The sequence below is a fragment of the Camelus ferus genome, chromosome 3 (assembly GCF_009834535.1).
Source record: "Camelus ferus isolate YT-003-E chromosome 3, BCGSAC_Cfer_1.0, whole genome shotgun sequence".
Lineage (NCBI taxonomy): Eukaryota > Metazoa > Chordata > Mammalia > Artiodactyla > Camelidae > Camelus > Camelus ferus.
Genome location: NC_045698.1, coordinates 113,920,150 through 113,948,118, shown reverse-complemented (window position 1 = coordinate 113,948,118; position 27,969 = coordinate 113,920,150). Strand labels below are relative to the sequence as shown.

General features: G+C 45.9%; 2 protein-coding genes across 3 annotated transcripts in view; one reads left to right on the top strand and one right to left on the bottom strand.

Annotated features, from left to right (window-relative positions):
* Positions 1-48: 48 nt before the first annotated feature.
* On the bottom strand, positions 49-20,717 carry BTNL9 (butyrophilin like 9). 2 transcript variants are annotated; one of them, XM_032477243.1, is made up of 10 exons: positions 20,507-20,716; positions 16,404-16,543; positions 14,146-14,493; positions 12,419-12,700; positions 9,539-9,667; positions 9,321-9,353; positions 7,642-7,662; positions 7,392-7,418; positions 4,727-4,753; positions 49-3,851 (listed from the first exon to the last, which is right to left on the bottom strand). In XM_032477243.1, exons 2-10 carry the CDS (start codon positions 16,519-16,521, stop codon positions 3,259-3,261), a joined length of 1,578 nt encoding a protein of 525 aa, XP_032333134.1. In that variant the 5' UTR covers positions 16,522-16,543; positions 20,507-20,716; the 3' UTR covers positions 49-3,258. The 2 variants fall into 2 exon arrangements, with proteins under 2 accessions (XP_032333134.1, XP_032333135.1); XM_032477244.1 differs by lacking the exons at positions 49-3,851; positions 4,727-4,753 and adding an exon at positions 6,541-6,865 and having other exon boundaries at positions 20,507-20,717.
* A 133-nt stretch (positions 20,718-20,850) lies between these two features.
* ZFP62 (ZFP62 zinc finger protein) overlaps positions 20,851-27,969 on the top strand; it is a 46,031-nt gene continuing 38,912 nt past the window's right edge. Inside the window, exon 1 of the mRNA XM_032477230.1 lies at positions 20,851-21,093. Coding sequence (XP_032333121.1) covers positions 21,030-21,093 — 64 coding nt within the window. The 5' untranslated portion in view covers positions 20,851-21,029. The remainder of the gene's footprint in view (positions 21,094-27,969) is intronic.

The window sequence follows — 27,969 nt, the reverse complement described above, 5'->3', positions numbered from 1 at the left end:
GTGCTAATGGAGCTATTGGTTATTTAAATAATTTAGTGTTGCCTTTTGTATCAGCCATATATTCGCTTTTATTCTTTAATACACACAAATCTTAAAGGAATAGATCATGGTTACATATGGTCAAGGAACATATTTTTAGATGTTACCACAAAAGCATTTGTGACTTGGATCCTAAAATATCTGCACACAATGTGAATGGTTATAGAAAATAAAACTTCCTTTTTCTGAATATCATTCATGGTACGTAAATAAGGCGATCATTTTATCATCACAGGTGGCCAAGCATACCTTCATAAGCTCAAAAAATGCACGTATTTGATTTGGTGGAGAAATCGCAATAGATCAAATACCCTATGTGAAGCTATAAACCCAGTGACGCGCCGAAGCTGACGTCCCATGACAGCCTATCGAGGGGATCTTTTCCCAACTCCATCAGTGAAGTCACATCTGCAACTTGAAATCAGCCACAGTGGGACTATTTGCACCACGGAAGTTAGCAAACACTGCAGATTTTTTTCCCCCAGAAAGTCAGTTATTAACTATTTATCAGACACCTCTGTATTCCTTTATCATTCACTCCATGTATTACTATATTTTTGAATAAGCCATTTGAAAATGACCATCATATCCCATTACTCCTTAACACATAAGTGTATTATTTTCTTAAAAGAAGAACATTCTTCCACATCAAAATCAGGAAATTAACGTTTATCCAACGCTACTATCTGATCCAGAGGTATTTTTTCCAAGTGTCTCTTTTTTCTCCAAATAATATCTTTGGTAGGTCTAGAATCTCACCCAGTGTCACCTATAACATTTGTTTGTCATAGTCTCCTTCAGTTGGAAACAATTTCTTAGTCTTAATTTATCTTTTTTTTTCTGACCTTGACCTTTTTGAAGAGTATCAGCTGGTTTGTCCAATGTTCCGTCCTGATGCATAAACTTTGGGGGCAGGAATACCTCAAAAGTTATGCTGTTGTATTCCTCTCACTGCACTGTATCAGGAGACACATCACATAAATTCATGGCATATCTGGTGATGTTAAGTCGTCACTTGGTTAAGATGGTGTCTGCCAGGCTCCTTCACTGTAAAGCTGATGTGTTTCGTACTTTTGAAATAAGTAGTATTTTGTGTTGAGACTTTCTCCTCTCCCCCATTTATTTATGCTTATCAGTGTAGATATACATAAGTTTAGATTCCTATTTTATTCAATCTGTAACTGCCATTAATTACTTTGATGGTCAAATTTGGCCAGTGGGAGTCCCTTCAGGCTGGCTTTTCTCTCCAGTTGACATCCCCCCATCATTCTTGGAGGACTTCCTTACTTTGCAGTAGAAGATATTTTAGACCCCTTCTGCTGTATTTCTTTTTATTTTTTTCTTCAACACCTTCAAGCTGTTAACTCAATTCTGACACCATTTACCTAGAGATAGTGTCAGATCCCACAGGTTAAGGGCTCAGTCCTACAAGGCTCCCCCTTCTCCTCACAGACCAATTGCAAGTCCAGGTTGCCTGTGCTTCTGGCTGACCCACTGTAAACTGGAGATGCCCAAGACCCTTGCCTTGGATTCTATTAATTTGTTAGAACAGCTCACAGAACTCAGGAAAAGAGTTTACTAACTAGACAGCTGGTTTACTATAAAATGATAGAGCTCATGAACCAGACGGAAGACATACATAGAGGAAGGTATGCGGGAAGGGGCACAGAGCTTCCCTGCTCTCTCTGAGCACCTCTCCAAGTGTTCGCCAACCTGAAAGCTCTCTGAACCCAGTCTTTTGGGGTTTTTATGGAAAGACTTCATTACATAGGCATGACTGCCTATGTAATCACTGGCACTCCAATGGTGACTGAACTCCAGACCCCCTCCCCTCCGTAAGGTAAGGGATGGGGATGGGGCTAAATCACAGCCCTCTGATCACATAGCTGGTTCCCCTGGAAACCAGTCCCTTCCTTACTGGCTTTCCAAGATTATCTCATTTAACATAAACTCAGGTGTGGTTAAAAGAGGCTTGTTATGAATATCCAAAGACACCCTTATCAGTCTTATCACTTAGGAAATTCCAAGGGTTTAGAAGCTCAGTTCTAAAATTTAGATTGAAGGCCAAATAAATACTTCTTAATATAAATCAGATTATCACAACCATCTTGTATTTTCCCTGCCCCAGCCCTGGACTCCGCCATTTCTCCAAGTAGTCTTGGTTCCTTTTAGTGGTAAATAGTACTAAAAAAACCAAGTTCTGGGTGACAGGTGTGCTCATTGCTATAGGGGTGTTATTGATTTTAAGCCTTCAAAGCAGACAGACCTAGGAACTATACATATGTGCACACACTATCTTCCTTCCTATCTATCTATCTATCATATGTGTGTTCCATTTATTACATAGTAAAAACCACGAGTTCACAATTACTTTCATTCTCTCCTTTCCCCTTTCTGTATTTTTTTTATTTCCTTTCTCTGACTGAAGAAACCTCTCAGCACACTTAGTAAATTTTCTTATTTCATCAACTCCTTGTTGAACAATTCTTGTCACTATTCATTTTAATGTTCAAATTGTCCCAGAATTGAGCAGCTTCGACCTAGCTCCTTCTTGCTATGACCCCACCAGTTTTTGAGCACATTTGTACATTAGGCAGAAGATGTTCCAGATTTACCTGTGCATTCTCTGCTCCATGCCCGGAACTCACCATTTCTCCAAGTTCATTTCAGTGGGAATCGACATTGAAAACTAGGATCTGAGCCCTGTGTGAACTCATTGCTTATGAATGAGGTGGTGTTGTTCCTAGACCTTCCTAGAGCTGGAAAATATATACAAAAATATTAAAATATACAAAGTAACTGATACTTCTACCCTTGTCCAATAAAGTTTCTCCTCTGCTTGCCCCATTTCGGTTTCTTTCCCTTCTTCCACAGTGAACACCATGGCAACATGAATCTTTTTTTTTCTCTCTCTCATTTGCTCTATCCTACAATACACACAAATGAGCTTTGGAATTACCTGTTTTTTTTTTTTTAAGAAAATCATATTCATACACGTGCACACACGAGTCTACAGAGGCAAAGGTCACCCTTTGCCCCTTTTCTGCTGCACTGAGGCTTTGCTGGCAGTTTGATGTCGATGCAGACACTGGGGTCGGCGTGTTTGCTTACTCTAGAGGAAGCGGGAGGGCAAAGCAGGAGCCGGGCATCCAGGAAGCCGCCGGGGACCCGGTCCTGCGGTCACGAGAGCGCGCCGCGCCACAGGCTCAGGGCGGGGTCCTAGGGCTCATAGGGTTGTATATAGGCGTCACTGGCCTCCTCTTCTCCGGGGACGCAGGTCCCTCTAACTGGCAACGGGCAGATGGTGAGCGGATCTGGATGTTCGCTGCCGTCGTGGGCTCTGGGCCTGAAATACGCGCACAGCGCCCCCGAGAACTTGTCGGTGAAGGTGAAGATGTGCGAGCCGTCGGACACGTTGAAAAAGGACAGCTTCCCCGCGTCGCAGTCCAGGAGGACGCCCACGCGCCGGGGCGGCACGCGCACGGCGAGGGCCACGCGGTGCGGGTCCAGGACGAAGTACTCGCAGCCGTTCCACAGCCCCAGCACCCAGTAGCCGAGCGCCGGGCTCAGGCGCGCGGGCGCCGCGCGCGGCCCCGCGGCCAGGCACGCGCCCAGGAACCAGCGGCTGCGGCGGCCCACGTGCACCTCCCAGTAGTGGCGGCCCCGGGAGAAGCGCTCCCGGCTCAGCACGCACGTCTGCTCGGAGAAGCGCTGAGGGTCGCCCGGCGCCGTCCTGCGGGAGGACACGCTCTTGCCATCCTCTGAGACCTCCAGGCTGGGGTGGGCGGAGCCAGGATCCAAGGTCACGTCCACTGCGCAGAGGCACAGGGTTAGTGCCCCCACCCCAACCCCAACCCCAACCCAACCCCATCCCCTTTCCGCCGACAGGCAAACCTCGAGTTCTCCCTATGGAGCATGGATGGAATAGTCACCTCCTCTCCCGAAGCCCCTCCTCCCCCCATCCCGGGACTGAAGGGGCATGTGAGTCACTCCCTAGCTTTTGAAACTGATGAGCGGAGTCCCATTTCTTTCCTGAACTAGAAGGTTCCTGAATTCCAATGGTGCCACGCAAAGCAGGGATGGCCAGTGAGGTAGGTTTGTGGCGATGGAGGCGAGCTCACTTTCCTCAAGACCTCGTCAACGGCAAGGAGCTCAGAGCTGGTTCTGTTCTCGGTAACGATGAGCTCTGGGCCTCGGTTTTACAGCAATTTTAGGACTTTAAAACTGAAGGGGACCTCTGAGATCATCTAGTCCAGTACTCTGCACTGCAACACCCCACCCCCGTGAAAAGCACCCCCATATAGTGGATGATAACCAGAGGACCCCTCGGTCAGATGACCTGGGAGTTTCCTTATAAAATCTGTATTCTCTCCGGCAAACACGCCCTTAGTAGCAGCCTATCTGCCTGATGGAAACAAATCTAGTAAAACCCAGAAAGCTACGTGCTTGTGGGAGCATGTGTGTGCACACAAACGTGTGCCTGTGTGAGTGCAATCCCGAGTGCATACGAGCACGTAAGTGTGCAGGCATATGTGTCATGTCGTGTGTGTGTGTGTGTGTGTGTGCAAGTGGGCTTGTGTGTCTGTGTGTGCACGCCCCATACATGGCCCCTGGACAGACCCGTCCTCTAATCTCAGATCTTGACACCTCTCTTCTGATTAAGATTCAGTTCCTTGGCTTCAGTTACCTGCATGTTGTTGGGCTGCTCTCCACTCTGAAACCAAACAGAGAGGAAAAAGAGGCTCAGAGATCTGAGTCAGTAACTCTGGAACTCTGAGCGGGGCTCAAGATGCATGATGGACGCCTACAACCCAAATAAGCTCGTTCCCACCATGATAGCTGGTTTGGATCCAGACTGGTCTGGGTCCACCACAGCATCTCCCCAGGAATTTGGGATCGGGTAGGGGGCTGGTATCAGTGCTGGGTTATACCAAAGCTGTGTGCAGGGAATGGCGGGGGGTGGGGGGGTTGGGGGTGGGGTGGGGCGACAGAGAATGTAGGCAAATACCAATACAAGCAGTTGTGGGGTGCCTTTGAAGGATGGAAATGAAGCCTCAATCTCTGCCTGGCTCAGTCCCCAAGAGGCTCCAGCTGAGCCTGGCTCCTCTCTGAAGAGGTCCCCCAAACATCTTATCTTGCCCTTTTTCTTATGAGCCATCCTTGTGGATTTCTGTTTTATCTTGTATTTTACAACAAAGAGATTACCAAAGTCATAAAATGCAAAAGCAATGGAAGACATTTTCAGAGCCCCATCAACTTACAGCAAGGCCTTTCAACCCTGATTTTTGCATCAGAATAACCAGTAGAACTTTTAAAATATACAGTTCTTGCATAGAATAACTCAATTCTATAAGGATGTCAGTTCTCCCTAAATATCACTATAAATTGAGAGCAACCCATGTAAAACTACTTTTGGATTTTTTTTTAAGGAACTTCATGCATTTATCCTTAAGGTTATATTTTAAAAAGATCCATTAACTTCAAAAAAAGGAAGGGGAAATGGAGGAGAACTTGTACTTTCAGGTTCTTTAAAAGCCACAGGAGTAAAAACAATGAAGTAACAGGTGGCCAAAAGACAGAAAGACAGACCCAACAAGACATAGCAATTGAATTTAGTGAATTGAAATGCACTGAAGGTGGTGCCCACATCAATGGGAAAATCACAAGTGGGTAGTAGGTGGCATTGGGAAAACTGACCCTATATTTAAAGAAAAATTACTAGATTCTCACCTAACAGCACATAAAACGGTGAATTTTAGATCGATTAAAAACCTACGCATAATGTATATAAAGTGAATAGGAGAAAATTTAAGAGAATATTTTTGTGACCTAAGTGTGAGGAAGATCTGCTTCCAACAAAACTTCAAAAACATAATCCATAAGGTAAAAATGTGATTAATTCAACTTTCTCAAAATTAATTATTTTTTAACTGTTTTAAATTTTTTATTTTAATTTTTTAGGCTTTTTTAGGGGGGTAGGTAATTAGGTTTATTTTATCTATCTATCTATCTATCTATCTATCTATCTATCTATCTATCTATCTATCTAAACAGAGGTACTAAGGATTGAACCCAGGACCTTGTGCATGCTAAGCATGCACTTTACCACTGAGCTATACCCTCTGCACCAAATTTAATTATTTTTTAATAAGGGGCACCATTGGACAAAGCTAATAGCAGCTGACAGAATAGAAGAAGGAATTTACGAAGTGTAATACCAATGAGGGATTAATATCTTATATATGTCATATTATATGATGATGATAATAATAATATTGCATGAGGGCCTCCTGCAAACCAAATGGCTCTATATCTCAGCATTGACACCAGTTTCCTCCAGGGCTGGTGAATCAACAAGAAAATAATAGCAATGCCATAAGAAAAATGGGCAAAGAACATGATTATTCAGAAGAGGGAGCCCCCAAAGCCAGCTAGCATATAAAGTGATGCTTCAACTTTTTAATGTCCAGAGGAATGCAGACCAAAAGAACCATTACTTACTCTTGTTGACTGGTAAATTTAGGAAGCTGGCTCACAAGGGATGTGGGCGCATGGAGCCTGTATACACAGCTGGTGGAGAATGATGGCACTACCTTCAGGGGACCCCTCTATCCCACTTAAGGACACATCCCCTGTGGGCCAGCAATTCCCCTCTTGAGTATACGTCCCAGAGAAATCTCCACACAGGGCCAGAAAGCAGCACGTTTGAGGTTATTCATTCGGCACTGTTTGAGGTGGTGTGGAGTTAGAAGCAGGCTGGATGTCTACTCCAGGAGGGTGGCTGGGTAAAACGGAGTTTTCCGCCGCAAGGAGACACAGACTAGATCTACATGCGGCAGCAGGGAATGGATATAAAGACACAGTGATGAATGAGGAAAGCAGGGAACAGCGTGAGACTGTAAATGTCATTTGCAGGCACTAAAATGCATGTGCGCAAAACACATTCACATTTTGCAAGAATACATACAAAATATACACATTAGACTGATTGCTTTATGGGGGAAATAGAAGAAGGTCCAAGGAGAAATATTTACATATAAAGTGACATGCCTACTCCAGGACCATGAGTGACAGTCTTTGAGCGTGGACACCAGGGATCTGATGTGCAACCAGGATTGGCAGCAGTGATTTACTGTATGCTTATACCTCAGGACAAAATTAATAAATAGAAAAGTAAACCTTTAAAAATAAAAATACATAAAAATAAATATAAATATGTATTTAAAAATAAATATAAGCTATCCCAAGTGACATAGATTAATACATGTGTGTAACTGTGGAATAAAGCAGAGCCGGGGACTGCGATGCTGAGCTATAAATTGGACAGTGGGAAGGAAATGAGCTTAACTCACCAGCTTGGCCCTCCGCCCTTCTCCAGTCTGGAGCAGCCAAAGAAAAACAGAATTAGAACACCAGGTCCCTGCAGGCTTCCCTACCCACACATCAAATCTTACTCCCACCCCTGCTCCTGCCGCCCACACACACAGCCAGCTGGCTCCCAGCCTGGCCATCATACCTGGTTGGGAGGTGAGAAGAACACACACAGATAACCAGGCGCTAAAAGGTGGACAAGAAGAAACAGTTTGAAGAGCGATCACTTACCAAGCTCCATTTGAAGCTTCCCTGTAAGCAGAACACAGAGAAAATGTCAGCCTTTGGATGAGTGGAATCACCTTCCTAAGGCAGTTGGGCCAATGGAAAGAGTTTTCTTTGCCTTAAACCACTGCTCCATCCCAATCCCATCCCATCCCATCCCATCCCAATTACGGCACCACCCATCTACAAGATTTTTACTCCTCATCCTATTCTTTGCTCTAAGGCAGAAGTCTGCACAGAGCTGGGAAGGGAAACAGAGGGTTTTGGAATTTTTGTTTGTTTGGTTTTTTTTTTTTTTTTTAGTGGAAGTACTGGGGATTGAACCCAGGACCTTGTGTATGCTAAGCATGCGCTCTACCACTGAGCTATATCCACCCTCACTAGGAAAAGAGATCTTGATCGTGAGAAGCCTCTCTTGGGGACTCAGGTCTGGTTTGAAGAGGCTGCTTCTCATTTGCCCTGAAATCTTAAGCTTTTCTTGGGGAAGAAGTCCTGCATAAGTCCAGGCACGGAGCACACCCTGTGCGAGCCTCAGGGTCACTTACAGGGTGTATTATGTAAGGAACTGGGAGGACATTCCACTCAATTATTTCCCCTGGCCGATACCAAGACTGATATTTTGCCACTAGAAATGCATTCCTTTGATTTCTTCACTCTACATTCTCTTTTAATAGTGCTCCTGGGAGAGGCAGCACTATACACTAATTTGGACTATGGTGTTAATGACTTATTATGACTGTCTTTGTTGTTGTTGTTTGGTTGGTTGGTTTTGTCGTTTGTTTGCTTTCCCCTGCCTGACCAGGTAGACTGCAAGACAGTTTTCTCCAACATCACTATTTTGTCTGGAGTGTTACTGGGGCAGGCAAGGTGGTTCTTGAGGTCTTCCCCAACCCATGGTGGCCTTCTCCTCCATCCCCTCTTCCTTTGGATTCACTCCCTCCTGCTCCCCTCATGGTTTCTGGGTGCTGAGTCCCTGGGGCATAACGTGGATTGGATAAATTACTTTCACTTTGGTGCAAATTAAAGATACCATCATTCCAGTGACACTTGCATTAAAAAGAGGACATCCCAGGAAGACGAACCAGAGGGTGTAGACCTGTAATGGTGGAATTGTAACTGAATCATATAATTTGCAGAGGAGGGCCTGGCAGAGTCTATCCAAAGGGTCTTCGGTCAGGCATCCTGGGCAGGTATGCACAGGCCCATTTGGGAGTGGAACAGCAGGCGGGGATGGATTTAGAATTAGATCATTGCCACCCATTGCTCTCCAAAGGGGTCCTAAAATCTCTGACCTTTTTTTTTTTTTAAACCACATCTGCTCTGGATTACCCCACTAGCCCACAGCCACCACTGTGGGCACAGCACCCAGAGCACCCACAGCATCCAGCTCAGCTGTGAGTTTTCCTGGAGAAAGAAATGAAGAGAAGCGGAAAAGCCCCATCAGTCAAGGCCTTGCTTCCCCCAAATGCACAGACTGGGAGCCCCGTGTGCTCAGGAGAACGAGTCAGAGTTGGACGCGCAGGAGGAGTGGGCTGCGAGGCAGGAGAAGTGGAGGAAAACCTCTGCTGCACCCTCTCTGTGCCCTGCTCACAAGCCTCCCAGCGTGACCTACGCGTCCTCAGCCGGTGTCCCCACATCTGCTGGGCAGGGATGGGGGTGAAGAGTGCACCTTTCCCCCTGCTTACCTGTGTCTTTCTCTGCCTGCTTCTTCAGCTTTTCTGAAAGAAAGAAGAGGAGCAGGCTTGAATGTGTGGACTCCCCTGCCTGTTTCCGTGTCCCGTTCCAGCCCTGCCTCCAGGCAGAATGGGCCCTCCGCGGTGCCCCACTATGGCCGCCACCGCCACCGCTTCCCTCCTGGGCAAAGCCAGCTCCAGGAGGGCAGCCCCCATGCCTGCCTGGTTACCTTGAGACCTCCGTTGCTTCTCAAAGAAGCATAGCGCCAGTATTGTGAGGAGAGCCAGGAGTAGCAGCAGTCCCACCAGAGTCCCGAAGAAAATGCTCTTCCAGAGGGATGTTCTAAGTAAAAATACATCTGCAAAACACCCCACATAGAGTTGTCTTGATTTAGTCATCACTACACACTAAGCGACAAGAGTAGTTTGGATACTGAGTACCAGAAAACCTTTCGAGTGATCAGTTGGGTCCTTCCTGGGCCCCTACCTTAGCCATCTGTAAAATGGGCATGAGAGCTACTGTGCAGTGCCCTGGGGAAGTGGCACCCAGGGAACAGAGGAGGACTTGAACTTGCTAGTGCCAAGGGGAGAGTACTGCAAACTGAAGGATGCGAAAGGAAGGAGTGATGGGCCCCGCCCAGTTCTCCAGCTTGGAATGTCTGTGACCACAGCCCTGACCTCCCTCTGTTTCTTCCCACTCTTGTTTTACATCTGAAGGACATAAGAGCCCACGGGGTTGACATCTGAAACCCAGTGAATCGTTGCTGCCTACCAGCTCTGAGGAATCTACACGTCATCTCCCCGATTCTTGCAGAATGCGGCACAAGGCTTGCAAGGACAGTGGTCAGACGGTAAAGATATAGTGCAAAAATGGAGAGTAACCCTTCAGAAACTCTTGTGGCCATTTAGTAGAATATTTTTGTGTCTGCTGAAGGTAATTATAAGAAATCGGTGCTTTTATCTCAGTGGTCTTTAAAATCCTTTTTTCTTTGTATTTTTTTTATCATGGTAAAATATACATAACACAAAATTTACTATCAATCATTTTAAGCTTATAATTCAGTGGCATTAAGGATATAAACATGGTTGTACATCCATCACCACCATAACTTTTTTTATCTTCCCAAACTGAAACTCTGTGCTCATGAAACACTAACTCCTCATTCCCCTGACCCTCAGTCCCTAGAAACTTCTATCCTACTTTCCCTTTCTGTGACTTGGCTATTCTGGGTACGTCATATAAAGAGAATCATACAATATGTGTCCTTTTGTGTCTGGCTTATTTCACTTAACATAATGTGTTCCTTTGTTTTTTAATTTTATTCTTCTGGTACTGCATTTTTATTGTCCTGGTCAAAAGTATTGGGCCACAAAGGATTGGTCCTTCAGCACAGATGCACTGACCTAGGGGTTAAAGAGCTCAGGGTCCTATGGCTCCGTGATCTGCAATCTTCACTTTGTCCCTCTATTCCAGCCTGTCCTGCACTCTTCCAGCTCCTCCAGTAGCTACACACATTTCCATCTCAGGACCTTTGCACTTGCTGTCCCCTCTACCAGAGGGGCCTCTACCTGAATGGCCTCCCTGCTTATAACCAGGTGACTCACACTTTTTACCAAGGATAAGAACAAATCTAAAAATTGGATTTCCCCTGGTGCAAAAAGGGAAAGAGATGCCCCTTTCCCTTTTCTTAGAGTATTTCCTTTAGAAAACTTGTTAAGTTCTTTCTGTATCTTCTTGAGATGTATATAAATCTTTTTGAAAGCTAAGCCCCTTCCCAGCTTTATAACCCAGGAATACTTTTCTTAAGGAGCTCGGAGCCATCTCTTTGAAATGGAAACATCAAGGATAAAGCGCCCCTATCTCCAGGTCTCCTGGGAGTTTCGCTTAGGCACCTGGTTCCAGGTCATAATTATACGCTCGTCATGGAGATACAAGATGTCCTATTTCTCCTTTGGATAAATACAATTAGCTAACATAGATGTTACCAGTTACCCAATTACCAGGTGACTTTTGGGTGAACTGTGTGTGACACGTGGTTCTGTCAAGTCTTCTTACCTGAGGACAAGTTATCATTTATAAGGGTGAGATTTTTTTTTTTCTTTTGTGATAATATTAACTGTTGATTTGGGCCAATGTGAAACATGGCCCATTTGTTAGGTTTATCCTCAAGACTTAAAACAGTAGGGGCCATGAACATTAAATCCTTCAGGGGGCAGGGGTGCCTCATAAGAGAACATTCATCTTAGATAATGTCCTCACTTTCAACTCATTGCCTAGCAGTCTTCTTCCCTGATCCACCACTTTGAAACCCATATGTACACCCTGCCCCACCTTAGCACTCTTGTCTGCTTCCTGTTTCTTGCTCTCACCTAACCTAACACCCTCTAAGGTGTGCTGTAATGTATGCTTTTTTTAAAATATATATAAACATTTCTTTATTGAGTTATAGTCATTTCACAATGTTGTGTCAAATTCCACTGTAGAGCACAATTTTTCAGCTATATATGAACGTGCATACATTCATTGTCACATTCTCTTTCACTGTGAGTGTAATTTACTCTTTTGTGTGTGTGTGTGTGTTTGTTTGTTGGGGGTGAGGTGAGTACATTTATTTATTTATTTATCTTTTAAATGGCGGTACTGGGGATTGAACCCAGGGCCTCGTGCATGCTAAGCACATGCTGTACCACTGAGCTGTCCCCTCCCTCCTAATTTATTCTTTTGTATGTCTATTTCCCCCACTGGAATGGGAACCTGAGGTCAGGGGTTTGGGGAACATTGTGAGTGCGCAGTAAATATTGTCTGAGGGACAAAATTAGGAATGCCTGGGCTCTCATAATGACATCTAGTGAGTACTTTCTTGATTTTAGCACATGGCCTTTGGCTCCTAATGTTGGCTTTCTGGGGCCTCCTCCAATTACTGTGTGGGTTGTCAGCGGTACTCTCAGGAGGTTCCTGATGTCATTGCTGAATTTTCAGGGGTCAAGTTTAGTCCACCCCACACACAGCCAGGCCCTCGTGCCACTGTATCCCAGTAGATGGCCTTTGGAGTAATGGACACCGAGGACCTGAAGACTGGGAAGATGAGGGTGCGCTGGCACCCACTGACCTGCTATGTGGACCACAAACTCTTTCTTCTGGCCCAGGAAGGAGTTCTGGATGGAGCAGGACACGTTGTTGTGGGTCCCCTCTAGGACGATCACAGATGTTTCCAGCCTGAACAGGCCTTGGGCGTCCTTGACAATGGCTTCAGTCTGCGGAGTCAGGCAGCGTCCCTGATGGTCTCTCCACTGAACCTGCGGCTTGGGGTACCAGCCACTGGAAGTGCACCTTAGCTGGATGCCTCCATCTTTGAAGCCCTCAAGGGAGATATGAGGGTCCGAGCCCAGCCCTGTGAGAGACAGGAGGAGTGGGAAAGGTCAGACTCCTTCCCAGAAGTTGTATGTGAAGTTCATGCCACCATGCACCGTTTGCAGTCACCCATTAGGCATCATGACTGTGACTGCTCCTAACACATGTGTGGGCTGGCAGCCCTCCACCTATGGATTATAACTGACAGTCTAAATCAGTGGTGGCATGTGGGGGACAGGACTACTTCTGAAAGGCATTTGGAAATAAGGAGGAGGCCATTTGGCCAGGAAGAGCTACTGGTATTTAGTCATATAATGTAAGGGACAGTGGCCCTAGGATGAAGAAAAATCCCACCGGGCACCACAAATTTCAACAGATTGTCCTCTCTCTCTTGAATTCCACCAGAGCTCAAGTCCCTTTGTTACATATACTACTTTATCTCTCTATCCAAGTGGAGCTAGCTTTATATTTGGGATGTGCAGAACATTGTCATGTTCAAATTGTTTAAAGGATAAAACTTTAAAAAGTATATCAAAAAAGCCCCAGGCCTTTCTCCATTCTTTCCATCCCCTTTCATTGGCTTCTAGTTTATCCTTCCTGTGTTTCTTTTGTGCAGTGTTTCTCCTCCTTTCTTACACAAAAGCTAACATGCTGTAGAACTTCCTTTGCATCTTTTGTGTCTTTAAAACATCCTAGAAATCATTCCACATCAGCTTAGAGCTCATGCCCATTTCTTCAGCTGCATAGCATGATGGACCGTACTCGGAACCTAAGCTTGGACATTTAGGGAGTTTCCACTGTAGTACAATGACAAATGATGCCACAAAAATAAACTTATACATATATGTCTTTTCCATATTGGAGCTGTGGGAGGTGTATCGTCAGGGTCAACTCCTAGAGGTGGGATTGCTGCTCAAAGGGTTGAGATACAGGCACTTCTGGTAGCTATTGCCAAATCCCCCCGCACTGGGGCTTCTGGGGCTTCGGGACTTTGAACTCCATCAGCAAGGTAGGAGAAGGGCCTGCTTCCTCCCACCTCCACCAAGAGTGTGTGGTCCAACAGCTGAATGTTTGCCAATCTGATGGGTAAAAAAAATTGCATCTCTGTAGCTTTCATCTGCCTTTTTCTCACTATGAGTAAAATCTCACCATGAGTAAAAGTAATTATCTTTCATACATTTAAGGGCCATTGGTGTATCTTCTTTATGAGCATTTCGTTTGTTCATTTTCTAAAAAAACCTTTCCTTTTAATAGTTTTTTTTTTAATTAGAGATATTTTTCCCTTTCTCTATATTTCTCTATCTTTTCTTGTTTGTTTCTTAAAATTTTTTTTCCTTTAACGGAGATACTGGGGATTGAACCCAGGACCTTGCGCCTGCTAAGCACTCTACCACTGAGCTATACCCACCCTTCTTTGTCTCCTCTTAAGCTCTATCCAAATGGACGCTTTTCTCCTCTCCTCTGGGGCTTGACCAAGTCACGCACCTGCTACCTCCAGCTCCCAGATCGCTTCCCCGGAGAAGTCGCCGGAGGAGAAGCCGCACCCGTAGGTACCCTCATCTTCGGGGGTGACGCGGTGGAGACGCAGGCTCACGCTGCCGTCCGCGATGTCGTCCTTAACCAGCTCGGTCCTGTTCTGGTACTGCGCCATCTGCTGGCCGTAGAGCTCCCGACGCCCCTGGTACAAGTGCACCACGTCAGCGGCCTGGCTGCGGAACCAGAGGATCTCCATGTCCTCGGCGTCCAGGTACGGCGACAGGTGACACGGGAATTCCACCTCATCCCCGACGTGCGCCAGGACGAATTCCCCAGGGCCTACCACCGTGAAGTTCTCTAGGATGAGAACCCAGACAGTGGTCAAAATCAGCTCTCCTCAAATATGTTTTATTGCAGCTCGGAAATCTACAGTAAACCATTCAAATGACAAAGGTGAGATACTCTACAGGACAGCCGGTCGCGTTTCTTGAACGAGTAATTGTCATGAAAAAATTGAATGTGCCACATTAGAAAAATACACAAGGAAATTTGTGGTTCTGGACTGGTAGCTGGTTTGAACCAACCGGCTTCCAACAGTATTTTGGGGACAGCTATGTAAATATGGCCAGGGCATCAAATGAAACTGAATCTTTGGCAAAAAAAAAAAAAAAAAAAAAAAAAAACCCAAAAAACAAAAAACAAAACAAAAAAGCAAGTTTCAGAACCATAGGTACACTATGCTCTTACTTGATTAAAAAATGACATATTTGCATAAATGTACAGAACAAAAGATTTGAAAGGAGATAGACGAAATTGTTGATGGTGATAATTTGTGTGTGGTGGGTATAGATGTGTTCCCATTTTTGCTTTGTCTGATTTTCTAATGTTATATAATGCACATGGACAGCTTCTGTGATAACAAAGGGTATTCAGATAATCTGCGGGGAGCTCCCTGCTTCATGGGCTTTCCTATCTAAGGCCAAATCCTGCCTCTGAGATTTTTATCACCAGGATCTTTCATTTGATCATCCTCTTCAGTGATGTCTCCATATGGCTCCTCTGCTCCCTGTTTTCTGCAATTCCTATGAGAGTTGCTATTCCTGCTGCAGTGCCTTTGCACATGCCGTTCCCTGCCACCTGGCACATCTTCGTTCTTCCCTCTGGCCTCTGTGCACCCCCTTTCCTTCTTTCAAAGCTCAGCTTAACCCTACCCCAATTTTTTCCTCCATGAATCCCTCCCATCCTTCACTCTGCCCATACAGCATGGGGGCTCCTTTCTTTGTTCATTCCATTTGAGACACCTTGTTGGCCACTCGGGGTAGACCTGACGCCCTTCCTACCAGCTTCCCTCTCCAGGTTCTCTCCAGCTGTTGCTGCCCCCACACCTGACGGCTGGCCCACTTCCTGGGCACACCTTGCCTTAGTTTACTCTTCTTCTGTCATCTTCCAGGAGAATCTACATCCTGCAAGGCTCTACTCAAATAGCACCTCCTCTCCATGGCCCTTCTTGGCTTTTCTGGAGAAAACCAATTGGTCTAGTAGCTATGCTCCCAAATCTTTGGGTACATTTTTCTCGCCGCCCTGGTCACACAGCTGGATAGGCGGTTATGTCATGTCCGTCCTCCTGTCTTGAACTGTGCCTAGTCACCTTGGTATCCCTGCTTTCCAGCTCAGGGGAATTGCATTTGCATAATTAGTTTACACTCTCTGTTAATTGCTTCTTTCATGAGGGATTGTAAGACAGGGGTCCCCTCAATCGTGTGGCAGCTAACGGTGAAAAAGAATGCAACAGTGAATATATGTATGTTCATGTATAACTGAAAAATTGTGCTGAACACTGGAAATCGACACAACGTTGTAAACTGACTATAACTCAATTAAAAAAAAAAAAAAAAGATGGGTCCCTGTTGCCTTTCCAAAGCTATGGCTTATATGCAGGAGTGGAGTTAAAAAATTCTTTCCAACAAATTCAGCCTAAACACAGACCAATAAGAATTTTCTGGCACCCTCCTCCCATGCCGTCTGCCATGCTTGTGAACTGTGGGGCTGTGGGTGGCTGGAGGGATGGCAGAGGAGCACTGTGGGGCTGGATGGGGCTCAGGGGCCGGGGCTCCTTAACACCTGGGGTGGCAATCTTGTATTTTAGCCCCAGGCACAGCCTGGTCTGAGGCTACGAGACCTCAGCCCTGGGAACCCCTGTAGGAGGGTTGGGCAGAAGCTGAGGTGCTCACATCCTGGCTGGCTGGGCTGCCGACTGGACATATTACCTGAGTTCACCTCCCCCGGCTGGAGGAGGAGGAGGTGGAGGAGGTGAGCGAGGAAGACGAGACTGCGGGACAGCCGTACTTGCTGGTAGGGGTCCAGTAAGACTGGGAAATCCACCATTTTCTTCAGCGGTGGGGGCCACCTGTTAGAGGGACAAAGAGGTGCTGGAGTGCCACAGGGGAGCTGGAACTCCACGCATCAGGTCACTGGGTGCCTGTCATTGCCTCAGTGATTTTTTTTTTTTTTTTTTTTTTGTCCTGTGCTTACAAGCTCCAGCGCCTGGCTTCTTTTCAATAACAGCCAGATCTGAAAGCCACTTCTCATTTTAACAGGTGGCCCTGCTCATGGTGTTGTCGGCTGTGCTTGGACTCACAGAGCTGTGAGAGGACAAGGCCAAAGCGTCCCAGAGGAAGCAGCTTCTGAGCTTCCCATTGTTTGGGAGCCAGGAATAGAGCCACACATTGTGTAGGGGCTGAGCTGGGACTGAGTGACTTTGCTCAAACAAAGGGAAATCTATAAGGACTCCCAGATGTATTTCCATTCTTTGCTCCCACTTCCCTTTGACCTGGAACATCAGGTCCACAAAAGAGAGGAACATACACAGAGTTCTAATCTTTCCAAAGTGGGATGCATGCCTGACTGCCTTTTAACTTCAACCACACCTAGGATATTTTCCTCCAGCCCTGAGACCTCAGATAGAGCCCCCAGGAGGTCAGCTGGTGGCTGTCCCTGAGTCAGTAGTGTCTCCGAGGCCACAGCAATGCAGCCATCCCATCTAGCCCTCCCCATGCCCCGTCTGTGGTCCAGGGAGCCCAGCCCCAGCGCACACAAGGGCTGTCCCCTCTCACTCCTGATGCCCCTTTGGGACCTGCGGGAATGCCTTCCAGTCTGAGAGCCAGGGAGCCCGGGCAGCTGACGCATCTCAGCAGACATACAAGCCTGCTTGACAGTTCCTCCTCTATTTACTTGTAGGACTTTAGACAGGTTGTGTAACTTGCTGACCTCGATTTCTTTGCTAGAACAATGGAAGGAGCCAGCTTGGCTCAGAGGGTTAATAAGCCTCCCATGGGTTGGCTGGGTGCTCTTTAAAGAAAAGTCAGCTCCTCTCTCTGCCGTCATCTTCCAAACACCTGCTCTCTGCTCTCCATCTCCTTCCAGAGACTGTATCCCTCTCCTTTCACTCCATCACAGCACCCCCAGAGCAGAAAGGCCTGCCGTGGAGCAGTTTCTACCCTGCAGCTACCCACCCTTCCATCTCCCTTCTCCCTCCGTCTGCCACCCCACTCCACTGTTTGGTTTTCCTTTTCCCGCAGACTGGCGAGGCAGCATGAGTTCCTGGGGTCCTGAGCCATCGGCAGTATCACCATTGGGGTGTAGGTGCAGGACTTTAAAAGCCACTGCTGGGTTATGCAGCCCAAGGTCTGAGTAGGTGCGTGGGTGAGTTCATGGAGGGGAGGCTCCCTGAGCGATCCCTGAGCCGGAAGGGCCTTGACCGACAAGACCACAGCGTGAGGGTGGGACAATGGCCTGTGAGTTCAGTGGGCCGGGGAGCTGTGGGCCCCCCTGGAGCTCACACCCAGGTGGGAAGGCAGAGGGGCAAGTTGGGGCGGCCCCATCTGTGCTTCAGATAGGGCCTCTCAGGGAGGAGCTTGGAGTCCCATCTGAAGGGAACCTGGCTGTTTTGTTTTTTGGGGATCACTGTTCAGGCAATAACCAGCAGAACAGGTGCCTTGGGCCAGAGCCTGGGCTCCAGCTGGACCGTCTAGCCTCCTGCCCTCTTGGCTGATGGCAGGGATGTGTCTGCGACAAGCCTGGAAACTGGCAGCAAAAGAGCCCAGGGCAGAGGGTCCACACTGGCTGTGTGTTTTCTCTCTCTCTCCCTGTTCCCTTCTCTTCTCTTTTGCGCCTCAGTCTTTGCTTCTGGACCATGACGGTGAAGCCATAAGGGTATATCAGCAACAGCGTAGCGAATGCCTTCCAAAACAGCAGGGCTCAGAGAGTGTGTCTGGATCCTTCTGGATCAGCTGGACTTGGAGGAATTAGTCAAGACTTGTGTTAGCAGACATGGAATACAGGTTTGTGGTTGCCGGGGGGTGGGGATAAACTGGGAGTTCGAGATTTGCAGATACTGACTGGTGTATATCAAATAGATAAACAAGTTTATACTTGTATAGCACAGGGAACTATATTCAATATCTTGTAGTAGCTCATGGAGAAAAAGAATATGAGAACGAATAGATGTATGTTCCTGTATGACTGAAGCATTGTGCTGTACACCAGAAATTGACGCAACACCGTAAGCCGACTATAACTCAAAAAAAAAAAAAAAAAAAAAAAAAAAAGACAGTCAGTGTGTCCCAGACCCTGCAATTACTTTCAGGACTGCAGTTCTCCGTTGTGATACACCCATGTGATTTCAGTCACCTGACGCTGCAGGGGGAGGAGGGCATAAGTACGCACGCACGCACGCACGCACACACGCTTGTACCCACAGTAATAAAAACTAACACAAATTGAGCAATTACTATCTGCCAAGCACTTACCCATATCAGAATTATTATTACTATTATTATAGGTCCAAATTACAGAGGCATGGGGAGGGGAGGCCCGGTGACTTGCCCTGCACACCCAGCGAGAAGGTGGTGAAGTGGGGGTTCCTCCCAAGCTCTGCGCTTCGCTGGATACAGATTTCTCACCAGCTGTGTTGTGGGTCAAGCCTGGGTGCACCCTCAGTCCTCCTGTTCCCCAGACTGTGACCCCTGTTAGGCACCCTGCCTGCTCACAAGCTCCTGTGCTCACTCTTACAGCATCTCACATGCACTGAAGCAGTGGCCTGAGTCCTCCCCGTCCCCAAATAAAATAAAGTAATATAAAAAATCAGAAAAAATCCACTTCCAATAGAACAATTTAAAACCAGGGTTTCGCTCAGATCTCGTCGACAGCGTCTTCTGAGGCAGGAAAGAGTGCCTCGTGGTCCCTTTTCCTCCAACACTCAAAGACCAGTCTTGAAAGTCTTGGAGGGAGATGGTCTGAAGGGACTTCCGAGGGGCTGAATGCCCCTTCCTGCTCTAAAGGGCACCCTCCTCCCCACTTACTGCCTGAAGCCTGCCTTTTCCAACCTCCCTCTGCAGTTGAAAGGCTCTGATCCTTACTCCTCAGAGGGGAAACACCTGATTTTAGCTATTTGCACCACCGTGTAAATGGATTTCAGAGTCTTTTTCTGATGGGGAGGTTTTGCCCGGGAACGGTGGGAAGCTGGACACGTTGCATATTTGGGGAAGATGGGGGAAGGATGGAGAGGACGGGGGTCTCAGGCTGGAGCTAGGCTTTGCTGGAGGGGTTCATGCTCCCTCCTCTCCAGGGAGCCTCTGAAGACACAAGGAGGAGTAAGGGTCATGCATGCTGATGTCAAAGAAATGCTGCTGGAATGCAGATACATCCTCTCAAGCCTCTTTCCTCTTCCTTCTTCTTTCCTTCTCAACTTCTCCCTGACCCCACTCCAACTCCACTCCAGTTTTCTCCTCTTGCTGCTCTAATTCCTAACAACGCTTGTGTTCTCTTGATCTCCAGTCCCTTAGCTCTTGAGTCTCTCTTTAAAGATTTTTTTTTTTTTTTTGGCTTTTGTTAGTTTTGCAAGCCCGGGTTGTGTGTGTGCGTCGCCCTTCTCCCATTCCCTGTGTCCTAAGCTGCAAGCTCCCAGAGGTAGGGCTTTTGCAGCCTTGCACCCGCTTCCCTTCCAGCACCCGCTGCAATGCTTTGCCCTCCACAAACTGTCAATTAATGCTCACTGGCTTGCTTTGGTTTGATTTTAATAGACCCACAGAGGGTTTCCACCTCTAGTCTCTAAGGGAGATAAGTTGCCCCCAGAAGGGACCCTCCGTGAGGCTTCAGATGGCTTGAAGGGCAAATTGGAAGTGGATTTTTTCAGATGCAGCTGCCTGAATGGCCATCTCCCCTTGAACACACCCTGTCCTGCAGCCAGGCTCAGCTGATAAGATACTGCCAATCCATCTTGTGCTCTCTCCTTGGTTAGCCCTCATTTTCTGCATCCCATTTCTGAAAGGTGGAGGTTTAGACAGGCATTGAGAATGAGCCACACACATACCTGGAAGGTAGCAGCAAAGGGTCTGAAATGGCAGATGAATCCTGCTGATTTCAACTCCCTGCAAAGGGGACAATTGTGAAGTGTCCTGGTCCCAGCTGTGAAGGTCCCCTAGACAGGCCGGCAGCACGGTTGACGGAGGCCAGCTCCTCTGTGGCAGAATTACCCACCCACCTTCCTCCTTAAGACACACGCTACTTGCTCTGCCCTTTGCTATAAAAACCAAGATGGACAGAACAAAACGAGGAAGTCTCTGTCACATCCTGCCCGTGTGAGGAAAAAATCATGAGTTGAATTGTCATGGAAAACTTCCCTCCAAGGTCTTCTAAGGAGAGGAGAGAGGAGAGGCGAGGTATCTGGGATTTTTCTAGAGGCTGCAAACTGCAGAGACTCAGAGCAGGGAGAAAACGCTCCAGCTGGCTTTTCAGGATCTCTGGGGCTCCAGGGAGGCAGGACGGCCATGCCTGGCTAGCCCCTCTCTCATCGCCATCACAGCAAATGATACAGAGACTGGACAGGAATATCCATGAACCAAGAGTTAGGAAAGGTTTGGTGCCCACCTCTTAACCAGCTACACCAGCCTCTGCAAGGTAAGAATATGGTGGGGTGCTCTACCTGGATTTCTCCAATGGAATGGGGCTCAAAAAAGAAGCATTACTCCACCCCACCCCATTTTGCTATATGCCACTGAGACAGGATGGAAGGGGGCAGGGCACAGCCATTCAAGGCATGCTACAGCAATTAGCATCAAAATGGTGAAAGATTCAACCCCCAGGAGGCCTTGAGGCTCAAATGGTGAGAGATTTAACTTCTAGCCGATCGTGAGCTTCATTATACGCTCATTGTAATATATTCACATGGTGAATAACATGCCCACAGGCACCATGGCGGTCCCAGGACTAGCCACAAAAGGTCAAAGAGTGGGCAATGGCCAACTTCCTGGGAATCCCAGCCCCTTCCCCAGGCTACTTAGACTGGCCCTTCCACTTAGCATATTAAGCCACCAAGCCCATAAAAAACCGGCAACACGGCGCCTCTCTCTCCCTCTTCAGAGACAGCCCACACTGTCTATGGAGTGTGCGTACCTACTTTTAATCTGAGCACCCAACCCCCACACCTTGTGGCCTTTCTCTTGCCTTTCAATGTATCTCTCTGAATAAATCTACCTTTACTCATCTGTGGCTCGCTCTTGAATTCTTTCCTGCGCAAAGCCAAGGACCCACACTTGGCGGGGCACGTCCCAGGGGCTCAGCTGAGACCTGGGACACGGCCCTCCTCATGCCCCACTCCGTTTTCCTGCATCACCACTACGCAACTTTGGTGTTAGTGGGAAGGAAGTACAGTGGACCAAGGTGCCAGCCACCCGGCTGTACCCCCACACTGACATCCTTCCCAGGGACAAGTCAGAGCTATGGCATGGGGTAACTAAAGCATATGTAGAACTCCCAGAAATGCCTGATATGTGGAGAGGGGTTTGTGCAGGTGTTAGGGTTCTGGGCTAGGGGTGGGGGTGAAGACCGTGGGTTTTGGGGCGCCAACTTGAAGGAGGCGTTCCATATTCAGGCAGATGGGTGCATACATCCTAGGCTTATGCATGCTTAAAGACATCCCAGGACAGCCAAGAAGGCTTCGTGGTGAGCTCAAATGGTGGGTTCAGGTCCCTGGGGCCAGGGAGACAGAGGGGAGCTCAGGGACAGATTAAACATGAAATTGATGCTAAGTACAGAGCAGCATCAGGGAGATGATGGAGGCGAGGAGAAGGGAACAGACAATCTGAGTCAGGGAGGGGATTAGCATGTATGGGGCAGAAAAAGGCTATGGGCTTGCCACGAGAGTTTATGAAACTCACCAATGGAAGGGAAGCCTGGACAAAAGTAGTTGGGATCAAATTGCAAAGGACGTTTCGTTCCACACAGGGAAGTACAACATGGTTCTGAGGGGCAGCCAAGGGCCTTTTGGAAGTTTAAGGGACCTGAAGTGGTTCAGGCTAGAGAAAAAAATGGTGGTTGCACAGAGGGGCTATTTGGAAAGGTTAATCCAGAGCTTTTCACTGCCCTTCCCCTGCGGTCCTCACACCACGTGGGGAGACGTGAGTGTGTCGCAGGAGGAATGCAAAGGCAGCAGGCAGAGCCCACTTCTGTGGCTTCCAGACACAGCCCTGCTGGGACATCGTAGGGAGACCCCACCTGCCACTCTCTGCACCCCAGGGTGCATCCTCTAGCAGGAACGGGGCTCCGTGTCCCGAATCACAAGCTGCATATGGGCACCTCCATTTCAAGGCCTCTAGAAACGCATGTGTGACCATATTCAAAATCAGGGTGAGCACTGGACTCCTGGAGGGCTGCAAGTGGAAGGGAAGGACCCTCAGCTGCCCTTGGACAGTGGGGAACCCACCCTGTTACAGCCTGTCCATTGGGCCCCTTAGGCCGATTGTCCTTGGTGTCCATCAGCCCTCACCACGAGGTTGTCTGAGGGAATCTGGGGGTCCTGCAGTGCTGACTGATGCCTGCCGAGGCCCTGCGACATGCCCCACCCCCCCCGCCCCGCCCAGACTTCCAGCTCTTAGGCGTCCACTTGCTCCTTTTCAGGAGATAAAGTCCTGACATGTGTCTGCCTTAGCAGAACTAACATCTGGGAAACGGCTAGCCTCACCGCAGCTCAGGCCGACTTGCCCCAGCCCACATTTCCTCCTTACCGGAGTCGTCAATCCCACTGCCTTGCATGTGTCAGTCCATGTCTCCATCTTACTGGAGTTGTAATTCCACTATCTTTCCGTATACCAAAGCCCCCTACCTCACTGACAGCCAATCAGAAGGCTGGCCCCCTATCCCTTTGTGTTCCCAGCCCCTTACCCAATAAAAGACCCTGCACGCTCACAGTTAGGGCTCACACAGGCACCTCTCATCTGTGTGGCCTGCTGTTGCCTGTATCAACGTGTCTATTAAACTTTCCTTTATTCTTAAACTTCTCCTTGCCTTTGGTGAATTCTTTGACCACCCACAACACCAACCCTCCAGGTCCCCCAAAAGGCCCCACAGCTGGGACAACACACCAACTCCTGAGCAGACCCCAGGAGGGAAACTGGAGGAGGGAACAAAGAGACTAGAAAGAGAGGTCAGCTCCTGCATGGAGTGTAGGAGACAGGAGATCTCAGAGATCGCCTCGCCCAAGTTCTTTCCTGCACAATGCAGAGGTCAAGCTGCAGAGGATGAGTGACTCCACCAGCCTCCCTACAGCCTGGGTGCAGTTCTGAGACTCTGCCCCGAGTAGGGCCAAGGGCTGCTCATGGACATAGTATCTCTGTTTGGATTTGGCTCTGAAGCCTGCAAGGGACACTTCAGACCATCACACCCCCATTGCTCTGTGCACCATTAGCGTCTGATATGCAGAAATTCTTGTTACACCAAAAACTGCTGCAGTGAGTGTCTTCTGTGCATTTGTGTAATTATATCCTTTGAACAGAAGGGGATTTCTGGATCACAGGGAACATGCATTTAAGGTTTTGATGACTACCTTCCAAAAATGGTGTGCTGATTGGTACATTTAGCAACAGGGTATAATGGTGCCCATCTTTGTGCATTTTCTTTTTTTGCATCGTTTTTCATTGAAGTATAGTCAGTTTACAATGTTGTGTCAGTTTCTGGGGTACAGCATAGTGATTCAGTCATACATATACACACATACGTTATTTTTCACATTCTTTTTCATTACAGGTTACTACAAGATATTGAATATACTTCCCTGTGCTATGAAGTATAAACTTGTTGTTTATCTATTTTATATTATAGCAGTTAGTATCTGCAAATTTTGAACTCCCAATTTATCCCCTCCTGCCCTCCTTACCCCCAGTAAGCGTAAGTTTTTCTTTATGTCTATGAGTCTGTTTCTCTTTTGTAATTAAGTTTATTTGTGTCTTTTTTAAAAAATTCTACATGTAAGTGACATCATATGGTATTTTTCTTTCTCGTTCTGGCTTATTTCACTTAGAGTGACGATCTCCAGGTCCATCCATGTTCCTGCAAGTGGAGTTATTTTATTCCTTTTCATGTGTGCACACTATTAATAAACACTGATGTCATAAATCTTTTGCACTTTGCTCGGTTTATTTTAGTGTGCCTTTTCCTATCTCTAGCTCATGTTTCTGGCCCACCTGTATTTCAGGTCTGTGAGTTGTCTGTTCCATCTCATTTATATTGGATTGTTTATCTTTTCTTATTGATTTGAAGGTGTTCTTTCTTTTGGATAGTGACTAAAATTATTTTACCCATTGCTTGTGTTTTAACTTGATTTATGGCATTTTCGCCTTAGAGAGATACAAAATTTTATTTTATTTTTTAAAATTTATTTTTATTTATTTATTTTTTTAACGGAGATCCTTGGGATTGAACGCGGGACCTTGTGCGTGTTAAGCATGCGCTCTACCACTGAGCTGTACCGTCCCCCTGAGATGTAAAATTTTAAGGTAGATAAACGTGCTAATCATTTATTTTATAGCTTCTGGGGTCTGTTTCATATCTTGAGTATAAATATGATTTTCAACAATAGACACATGATACAAATATTTCTAGTATCTGCTGATAATTCTATAGGATTTGTTTCATGGATATTCATCAGGAGTGTGTATATGTATGTGTGCTGGGGGAATGTAAGGTTTCCAAAGGAAAGCAAATGTCATACCACTTGCTAGAAAAACTGCAGTTTCTCCCGCGATGGAAGCGGCATCTTTATTACTTGCAACGTTTCCATGCAAGGTTGCGTCTGTTGCCAGAGCCTCCGTTCTGTTCACCTACTCATTCCTTCCCACATCAGAAACACACTGTTTCAGTGACATTGTAAGATTTGACGGGCATCTCACTTCTGGTTATGCTTCCTTTTCTAATGGTCCAGAGGTACATTTGCTTTTCCACTCAAACTCCAGAATCTTCTCTATTTTTCAAAATAAACATCATGGGATTTGTGTCGGAGTAACTGACATCTTTATGTCACTCTCTCACCCAAGAACATAGTCCACTTTTTGTCCTTCAATATAGTCTTTCAGTTTTCGCCTTCAGGCACATTGATGGTTAAGATTTTTTTCTCCTAGGTCTTATTTCATAGATTGGCTATCATGAAAGAAACTTTAAAGTGTCCTTATTCTGTATTGCTAGTGTATGGGGAATAAATCATTGTCTTCTTGTTTATATCTGGCACATGATTGGCCTTTCAAGCTCTCTTCTCAGTTCAAGTAATTTTCCAGTTGGTTCTCTTGGGTTTTCTAGGTAGACAGCTTTATCACCTGCAAGAAATAAATTCTATTTCAATATTTATGCTTTACATTGGTGATGATGTGGAAGAAAGAGAACCCTTGCACACTGTTGGTGGGAATGTAAACTGGTGCAGCAACTATGGGAAACAGTATGGAAGTTCCTCAAAAAGTGAAAAATAGAACTACCATATGATCCAGTAATTCCATTCCTGGGTATTTATCCGAAGGAAACAAAACACTAACCTGAAAAGATACATGTACCCTCATGTTCACAGGATTATTTACAACAGCCAAGACATGGAAGCCACCTAAATGTCTATCAATGGATGAAAGGATAAAGAAAAAATATATATACCTGCCATTTGTGAGAACATGGATCGGCCTTGAGAACATTATGCTAAGTGAAATAAGTCAGACAAATATCATGTGATCTCGCTTACACGTGGAGCTGAGAAAAAAATCATAGATACAGAGAACAGGCTGGTGGTTACCAGAAGCAGGGGTTGGGGTGTGTGTGAAAAGGGTGAAGATAGTCAAAGGTACAAACTTCCAGTTATAAAGTAAATAAGTCTAGAGGATGTATGTATAACATGGTGACTATACTTAATAATACTATATTGCATGGTTGAAAGTTGCTAAGAGAATAGAGTTTAAAAGTTATCATCACAAGGAAAAACATTGTAACTACATGTGGTAGTGGATGTTAACTAGACTTATTGTGGTGATCATTTCACACTGTATATAAATATCAAACCATTATGTTGTCCACCTGAAACTAATATCATGTTGTATGTCAATTATCCCTCAATAAAATAAAATAAGAAAATCAAAGTATAAAAATACATGCTTTAAAATCATGAAACAGACCCCAGAAACTATAAATTATTGACATATCTATTTACGTTAAAATTTTACATCTAAGATGAAAGGTACCACAAATAAATAAAGTTAGACCACAAATAATGGGTAAAATACCTACCACAAGGTAAAATCTTGGTCTTTTGATAAAGGAACTTAATTTGTCACAATCAGTGTAATTCCTGATTTGCTTTGAGTTTTTTTTGTCCTCTTATTTTACAGTTCCTATGGAACATGCTTTCTTCGTGTTTCTTTTCTTTCCTGACTGGGTGGATCATAGAATTTTCTTTCTTTGTGCCCCCTCTAGTGGTTTGAAAGTTCTGTAACCTACTTCTATGTAATTACTCTTAAAAATGTACAAACTTGTTTTGTTTTGTTTTTTTTCCTCAATGTTTAGATGTGCTGGTCACTTCTCAATAGGACAAAAAATTATGCATGCTATTACATCTTTACCTTTCTTTATCCCCCTCCAAACTTCCAGATTTGGTTGAAATCATCTGTAAGCGCTGTTTCAGATGCTTAATTTTAAATACCGTTTTTTTCTTTCTTCTATTTTAGGTACTACTTTCTAACAATTACATTAAAAATCATGGTTGCATCAGCAGTATAGTAGCAATCGGTACTTTGGGCATTTTTGTTGACCGTAACTGTTTTTGTGTTGAAGTCTCATCTTCTTTATCTTTCCTTGGGTCCGTTTTGCTTGAAATATCCTGCAGTATTTTATTTCCATAAATGTTACTTCAGTAGTATTGTTTCTCTGATTCCTGTCATTTCTGAAAATCCTCTTTCACTTTCTTAGTTAAAAGATGATTGTTCAACTTAACTATAAAACAGAAACAGACTCACAGACATAGAATACAGACTTGTGGTTGCCAGAGGGGAGGTGGGTGTGAAGGGACAGACTGGGAGTTCGAGATTTATAGATACTGACAGGTATGTATAGAATAGATAAACAAGTTTATACTGTATAGCACAGGGAAATATATTCAAGGTCTTGTAGTAGCTCATGGTGGAAAAAGAATATGAAAATGAATATATGTACGTTCATGTATGACTGAAAAACTGTGCTGTCCACCAGAAATTGACACAACATTGTAAAGTGACTATAACTCAATAAAAAAAAGATGATTGTTCAAAAAGAATATGAAAATGAATAAATGTATGTATATGTATGACTGAAACATTATGCTGTACATCAAAAATTGACACATTGTAACTGACTGTACTTCAATCAAAAAAGAGAGAAAAATGAGAAAAAAATGTAGATGTGTGTATGGGAGGAAATGAAACTATAATAGTCACGTGGGAAGAAGGGTGAGGAGGTAGAGGGTGGTGTAAGTAACTTAATCCTGATCCCTTTGAG

Excerpts from the sequence above, each read along its gene's own strand:
- BTNL9 (XM_032477243.1), bottom strand. The coding sequence starts at position 16,521 with ATGGTGGATTTCCCAGTCTTACTGGACCCCTACCAGCAAGTACGGCTG. Across the intron at positions 14,494-16,403 it reads GCCGGGGGAGGTGAACTCAG|AGAACTTCACGGTGGTAGGC; the intron begins GTAATATGTCCA and ends TTCTCATCCTAG. Across the intron at positions 7,419-7,641 it reads GAAGCTTCAAATGGAGCTTG|ACTGGAGAAGGGCGGAGGGC; the intron begins GTAAGTGATCGC and ends TGGCTGCTCCAG.